Source organism: Sceloporus occidentalis, unplaced genomic scaffold (assembly GCF_023333645.1).
Source record: "Sceloporus occidentalis isolate IW3139 unplaced genomic scaffold, rSceOcc1.0.p SCAF_35, whole genome shotgun sequence".
NCBI classification, from domain to species: Eukaryota; Metazoa; Chordata; class Lepidosauria; order Squamata; family Phrynosomatidae; genus Sceloporus; species Sceloporus occidentalis.
This window is the reverse complement of record NW_028317015.1, coordinates 10,830,809-10,838,963: the sequence shown is the minus strand read 5'-3', so window position 1 is coordinate 10,838,963 and position 8,155 is coordinate 10,830,809. Positions and strand designations below refer to the sequence as shown.

General features: G+C 45.1%; 1 protein-coding gene across 1 annotated transcript in view; it reads left to right on the top strand.

The window, feature by feature from the left end:
- Positions 1-312: 312 nt before the first annotated feature.
- The window catches only part of LOC149298092 (serine/threonine-protein kinase SBK1-like), a 55,377-nt gene continuing 47,534 nt past the window's right edge, over positions 313-8,155 (top strand). Inside the window, exon 1 of the mRNA XM_089487981.1 lies at positions 313-478. Within this exon, the coding sequence (XP_089344107.1) occupies positions 313-478 (166 nt within the window). The remainder of the gene's footprint in view (positions 479-8,155) is intronic.

Here is an 8,155-nt window from a genome sequence, read left to right as displayed (position 1 = left end):
ATGGGAGGTCTGTTCTGGGAAACTAAACATATAGCAAAAATTTACTGTTAGCCCCTCTTTTGAAGAGTCCACACAACTTCCATAGTATTAATCTCTCCTGTAACTGGCCCATTGAGCACAGGGACACAGGGGCAGAATACATCACTCTAAAGGTACTTGTTTGTGCCTTTTGTTGGAAAGGTGTGTAAAAATATTTTAAACCGGGTTCTCATATTTTTTGTTTCCTTGAACTGTTTCTTCTTGTTTCAAATTGTCATAGTTACTAATCCTTTGCTCTATATACAGAACAAAAAGGAAGAGATGGATGAAAATATGAACCTGAAAGAGAGAGAAAAGTGTGAGAGTTTCCTGGAGGATATGCTGCTTCTAACATCGCATAATCTACCTATGAAAGAAGTTAAAGACAATTACATCATTGTGAAGGAATTAGGAAATGGTTCATATGGACACGTACTTCTTGCACTGAGCCAGTCACAAGGTAAAGACAGAATGATGTCTTGAATGACTATTCAAATAAATGCAGTATCATATACTGTAATAGGGAAAAGATACAAGTAATATGACAGTAAAGATGTCTATATATGTGTGTAGGTGTAGAAATACTGTATGTATGAGCATCCGTAGGACTTTCTTCAAATCAACACACTCTCCCTCTTAATTTATATCCCCCCTTATATCACATGGAGCGATGTCTTCATTGCAGCTCACACTCTATACCATGCTGCTGCTGTCCTACTACTGGGTAGGGTCTGGGAGGATCAGAGGGTAGCACTTAATTTGAACCCAGAGAGGTTACAGTGTGCTAATGATGAAAATGCACATCCTTGTCAGACACCAACCCATGACTCCTTGTCAGTGACTCATCATCCAGTATTAACATTAATTTTAAAGATTAATATGCAATTTGGACTCCACAACACCAGAGTGACTGACAACACAACAATCTACAAAGGTATTTTTCTAATACTATCAATGCACAAATAACTAGTCATTGCTATATACTATCATTATTACCTTTAATTTACATAACGCCAACAATTTACAAAGTGCTTCTTACAATACATATGTTCAAAGCGTATGACAAAACTAGAATTGCCAAAGACAAATACGTACATTAAGTAAAGACAGCTCTGCTTGTACACTATAAACTCTAGAGAGTTGTACTGCAATTCTAGCATAACAATCCTTGTAATCCAACATCAAAGCAGTCCCCCTATTAGTTCTCTGTCATATGCTCTCCTAAAAGTTCAGCAGCACATAGACATGTCAGAATTAAATATTATAGCATGTGTAATTTCGCTTTCAACATCAATGTTAGTGCTATTATGTAATTACTAGTTTTTGTCGTGTTTGCTTATGGACAACAAATTCTGGTTTTCCAACCATTCGGTTCAGGTGAAATTTAGAGGTTTTTTTGTGATTCAGAAACACAATTCACTGCCACCCTTTGGAATCACCTTCACTTACAGCAGCAACTCAAAGTTAAGGAAGACATCCAGACAATCTAGATTTTGCATTGCATTGCAACAACAGCAGCACTATACCCACATCTAGCAGCATGCTATGGGACTGAATTTCTCCACACATTGGACCATTTTGACGAATTGATCTATTTGAGTAAGGAAGGTAGGCAGAAGCAGTAGTAGGGTGCTGGGTAGACACATGCAACCCCATGGTACAGGGCACTAAACTTTCCCCAAAATACGAAAATGATTGAAAGAATTAATGAATGAAGGAGATGGACAAGGTACATGATATGGTACATGACTGAATCCCCCCTCAATATTAGAAAAACAAAACAAGAATTGATTCCCCACGATAAGGAAGGAGACCGAGAAGCATACTTCTACCTATTAATAATTTATATGTACCCTCCTACACACAAAATAGTTTGCACAAATCCGAATGCACGTGGCTAATAATTAGCTAAAACACATAGGGGACCAAACTTAATTTTGAAGAATTTAACTTGTATTGCCCAGCTTTTTTCTATTTAAGCGAGAAATTTAGTTTGGCATTAAAAAAAGTAGGTTTTTTTTGCTAAATTATCAATAGACTTAAATTATAAGTATTAAGTCATGGCACCTGCCAATCTAATTGCATGTAAGAAATGTGGGGTGGTTTCCCATCACACGTGGGCTGGACACAGGAGATCTTTAAAAACATGTCGCCTTATTATCATTCTATTTAAACCTGCATTTTCTTTATATCTCTTAAGCATACACAAAAAACATATATCCATGCATTTGTTTACAAACATATACATATTAATTTACACACATGCAATGATACACATATCCTGGGACTTGTTAAGCCCTGGCATGTACTGTGTTCAAATAAAGACTGGCCATCACATATGCTGGGGTATATACATATATACTTTTACACACATACACATCCATCCATATATAGATTTCCACACTTCTAATGGTACACAGAGGGCATATAATACCTTTTATTAAATGTTCTCTGTCAGTCCTCTTAAGCCACCTCTGGTCCATCTTTCGCTCACCCCAACTCCTCCATCAGCCACCTCAGACTCTGCACCTTTACCTACCCTAGTTGACCCGTCTGGGCAGACAGGGCTGTGCTGGCTGATTAAGAGCCCCAGCCAGATTATCGGATCGTCTCTTTGAAGGCTGGAGCTGCAGCCACATCAGTCTATGGGCCGAATACACAATAAACCGGGTCATGGTATCACAAACTGAACACAAAAACGCTCCATGACCCGGCTAACTTAATATGAAAATAATAGCCTGTTAGCCCGGGTCGGTTGGAGGCTGTCCGAGATGACACAGTTCACACACCCAGGTCTGATTGTCGGGATAAGCCATCAGCGTTCCCATTCTGCTTACCCGGCCGGTATTGGACCTTAAAGTCATATGGCTGCAGGGCCAGGCTCCATCGCAACAGTCGCCCATTGTCCCCAGCTACACGATGGAGCCAAACTAGAGGATTGTGGTCCGTGAGCACGGTGAAGGCGCATCCATAGAGATAGGGCTGAAATTTCTTGAGGGCCCAGACCAGAGCCAAACATTCTTTCTCCACGGCGGCATATGCGACCTCCCGGGGTAGTAGTTTACGACTGATGTAAGCTACGGGGTGCTCACGGCCATCGGACTGTTAGCCTGACCCTGTGACAAGCTGGCTGAAGAGGGCAGTTATGGGGCTAAGGAGACTGAAATGGCAGATAGAGATGAAGGGAGCAGTTGGAGTGGCACAAGGGGCAGGTGAAGGAAGTGAAAGGACAGAAGGGGGGTCAACTAGGGTAGGTGCCCCGCACTACAGGGGGGATAACACAGGTGGGGGAATCCATTGTATTCTGTAATCCCCTCACCTGATACATCCCCTGTATACCGATGGGATTTGTGATGGGATGTGGCTGATGAGATTGGGGGCTGGGTTTTGTGTTCATTGAATTAAGGATCTATATAAGTTTGGTTTGTTGTGCAATAAAGAGTTCTTCTGGTTTTACTCAGAATGGTGGTCTGGATGATCCGTGGATAGCTGAGTGCTATCCGTATGAGGGACTGACTGGTGATTCCTCAGCCCTCAAACAGGGATACCCAGCCTTGGGTACGGTGACCCTGTAACACAGCTCAGTCCCCCAACTGATCCATTTTCCCCTGACTGCTCCCTTCAACCACCTGAGCTTTCCATCTAACTCTCAATTTCCAACTGCCCTCTTTAACCACTACCTCTCTCCCCTAGCTGCTTTCTTCAGCCACTTAAGACCACAACTTCCCCTTCAACCACCTAAGCTGAATATCAACCTCCCCTTCATCTCCTCAACTGCCCTATTGAGCTCTACACCTTTCAGCTACATCAGGGCCATTTCCTGCCCTCTGTCACCCGCTCCCGCAACTCTGTTCCCCGTCGTCTTGCGTCCATCCGTCCTGCTCCCGGTTCCCGGCTACACTTACCTCGTGTAGGCTGGGTGCTCGGCGTGGCGGTTGTGCTCCCCCTGTTGCATGGACGTCAGCGTTGGGGACGTGGTGGCACCAAAAATCCGGAAGCCCTGTTTCCTCTACCTTGGTGTGGTCTTTTGCAAGTTATCCTGTTCAGTAGCGTTCTATGGTGAATTTGACCTTGGCTTGTCCTGACTACCCTCTGATCTGTGATTTGGCTGTGTTTGTTCCTCCACGTGTATGACCTGGACAGTCTGACTATCCTCTTTGGATTCGACCCGTTTTCTGGCTGACTACACATCCAGTGTTTTGACCCCTGGCTCGTCTGACGTTTGGTTTGGCTCTCCGCCATTCCCTGCACTTTTTGTGACGCCTCATTTAGCGAATTGTGCCCTGACCGATTATCTCCGCTTTCCCTATTTCGTGTGGATCTCCCCAGCTATACCCAGAGACTATCTACCTCTCCATATCTACCTACTCCAGGGCCTCCTCACTGTTGGGATCATTGAATACCTGGGGGTTACTTCTTAGCACATTCCTCCAGGAGAAGAACTTCCGCAGTGAGTGCTCCGGTTTATGGTAGACGTGACACCCTCTTAATAGTCCAGTCACTTACGATGGTTTCCTAGCTTTCTACCGCAGGCGCCGGTATGCAACGTCGCATGGCCAAACATCATGCTCAGTAATAATGGGGACCAAGAACCAGACAGAGACAGAAAGTATTATGCAAAAAATAAATATATATATCTGTCAGGGCCCGGGTAATCAGGTTGGGTAGGAGTCTCATTGCAGGGGATACTTGGGGTTCTGTCTGCACACGGTGATGCATGTTAACCGAAGGATAAGACAGACAGGCACAAAGGAATACACCACAGGCAGAATTCCAGGTAATGCTATGTATTGTATATTATGGCAGGACAAACAAATACAGTTTAAACAGTCTCTTAGCAAGAAAACGTACATATGGCAGGAAGCCCACTTGAAAGGGCACAAGGCAGGAAGCCCACTTGAAAGGGCACAAGGCAGGAAATGCACTTGTATCTGGAAACACAAGGGCAAGGAGGAAATGAGCCTTGCTGCTTAAATATCCTTGGCTGAGTACTAAATGGGCTTGCAATGTGATAGCAAGCAGGTAAGTAACCATAGCAACTGAGAAAGAAAGGAAACCCTGACCCAGAGAAGTAACCTTGACAGGAGACAGATGCTAAAGACTATGTCCTTTCCTGTAAGACATGCACAACACCCCTCTTGTCTAGCTCTGCTCAGCCATGGCCCAAACGATCTGTTAACTTCATAGTTGATTTTCCCCAGCACAACATTATACTACCGTCATGGTGGTTATAGACAGACTTACCAAAATGGTTCTCCCCTGAAAAGAATGGGATCCTGCTTCAATGGCCCATTTGATAAACTTGAGATCATCAGTCCTGCTGTTAAGCTGATTTTACCAGCTTCCTACAGAATTTACCCTGTGCTTTATGTACCCCTCCTGAAACTTTGGACTTCTGACCAGTTCCCTGCCTGAAGGTCAATATTCCATGATCCACATGAGATCAATGATGATTGCGAGAAGATGTTACAAAATGGAATTTTTAATTCACTGAAGAGAGACGCTGAAGTCATGTACCTGGTCGGCATATATTGTACCATTGGCTATCGTTCCTATCACCAGTAAGGTCACAGAGAATATTCATGGGAGCAGGGGAGGGCTGGCAGCTTAAGGCCTGGGGGGCAGGTCTAGTCAAGTAGCCTGTTCACCGAATCAGCCAAACACACACCTGGACAGGTTATGCCACACCGACACACCAAAAACACACACGCCAGGACAGGGTATGCCACACCGACACACCAAACACACACACCAGGACAGGCTCTGCCAGCCCGACACCCAAACACACACACACCTGGACAGGCTCTACCATTCTGACACCTAAACACACACACCAGGACGGGCTCTGCCACACAAATCATAAAAAATACTTTCCACACTGGTTTGTTTTCTGTGTGTTTCCCCCCTTGTGTATTTATGCCCTAGCCATGCCCCCCTTTGGTTTTAATGTATTCACCCCACACCCTTGTTTATTGCCCCATGTGCATTTGTGCCCCCAGTCAGCCCCCTTTGTGCATTTATGCCCCAACACCCTTGTGTATTGATTTATGTGATGTCCCCAGCCAGCCCCCCCTCTGTTATGTATTGATGCCCCCTTTTGTACTGGTTAATGTACCCATATGTTTTGCCCACAGCCACCCACCCCCCTTTGTGTAATGATTTATGTGATGCCTCAACCACCCTGTTGTGTACTTATACCCCCCCAGCCACCCCCTTTTTATATTTGATTGTTGTCCCAAGGCAGCCCCCCCCTTTGAATATGGGTCCCCTTCCAGCTATCACCCTATTTTTTTTTTTTTTAATACTTACTTTTTTGCTGCCTTCCCTTAATTTAGATTCAGGATTTAGCATGCCCCTGGATGGGAGGCCAAATACGCACTCCCACAATGCCCCTATCATGTACTTATTAACATGACATGCAGCCTGGACACCACAGTTAGCGTCACAGAATCATAATGTGATTTGAGGGGAATTGTGAACAAAGGCTTTGCATGGGTGAAGCACGCACAGCTTGGGTATAAAACCCTGTAGGTTCTCTGGTATTCTTCTGCCTGTGATTTGTATTTTGATTCTTAATACCAGTTGCTGACCCGCCTTGTTTCCCTGACTCTGCTTTGGACTAGTTCCTGAGTATACTGCTCAGATCATTGTTTTCCTCCTGATTTTGTCTCGGGATTCTGGTTCAGCCAGTCTGACATCTGTTTTGACCTTAGCTTCACTCTGACTACTCTCTTTCATATACTACTTTAAAGTTCCATAAACCCAGTGGCTGTTACACGCAAGGTGCATCTAAGGCTCCTGTTCATGCCCTCATTACCTCTTGTCTTGACTCTTTGAATTCCATCTTGGCTGTTCTCCCTTATGCACATCTTGCCCCATTATAATACATCAGGAGTGTTGCTGCAAGACTTATCTTCCTTACTCATTGCTCTAATACCTCTCCCCTCTGTCAATGTCTTTACTGGTTGACTTTCAAAGCTCTCTATGGTGGTTAAGCCCTGGCTTTGGGTTGTCTACTTTTCAGAAATATTTAGTTTTATGTAGATGTTTTGAGATCTGTGGGGACTATTGGCATTATTGGAGACAAAAACAAAGCAAAAAGCTCAAAATTTCCATCTGAAATTCATCGGCCCTTTTACTCACACTGAATGAAAGGACCCACACATTTTCAGAGCTTTTTGCTTTTCCCTGATTTGTGAGGGGTCTAGCCTTGTTTTCATGGCTTTGTAAATTTGCAGTTCATACTACTCTGAATGCCCAAGTCTAATTAGTGTATATAACTACATATCACTCCATTAAATGCATTATCTTTGTATATGACAGTCCTATTAATATCCACTCCTAAATAAAAAGTATAGGTAATAACAATACAAAAACAATTATATCAAATGAAATTTACATATATGTATGCATATTTCTTATATTATATATAAATTACTAGGGCTGAAACAACGAATCGATAAAATCGATAATAATCGATAACGGAAATCGTTGTCGACGATTTCCGTTATCGATTAATCGAGTGATCGATTCGTTGTTGGAGCACTCAGCTCCTTTTACTTACCTCCGCGAGAGTTCCCCGCTTCCGCTACACGCGCTGCACTCTCCGCCTTCTTCTAGTTGCGTGTGGCTCCGTTCGCACAGAGCGGTTCGCTCTGTGTGAGTGGCTCCGTTCGCACAGAGCGATTCGCTCTGTGCGAGTGGCTCCGTTCGCACAGAGCGGTTCGCTCTGTGCGAGTGGCTCCTTTCGCACAGAGCGGTTCGCTCTGTGCGAGTGGCTCCATTCGCACAGAGCGGTTCGCTCTGTGCGAGTGGCTCCATTCGCCCAGAGCGGTTCGCTCTGTGCGAGTGGCTCCATTCGCCCAGAGCGATTCGCGGGGGTGGGGCTGGGGTTTCAGGGGATGCAGGGCAGAGTGGGGGTGGGGGGGCAGGCCAGGGTAGGAGACTGAGTGCAGGGCAGAGTGGGGGTGGGGATGCAGGGCAGGAGACTGGGTGCAGGGCAGAGTGGGGGTGGGGGTGCAGGGCAGAGTTGGAGACTGGGTGCAGGGGCACAGTGCCAGGGCTGGGTGCAAAGTGCCAGGGCTGGGTGCAAAGTGCCAGGGCTGGGTGCAAAGTGCTGGGTGCAAAGTGCCAGGGC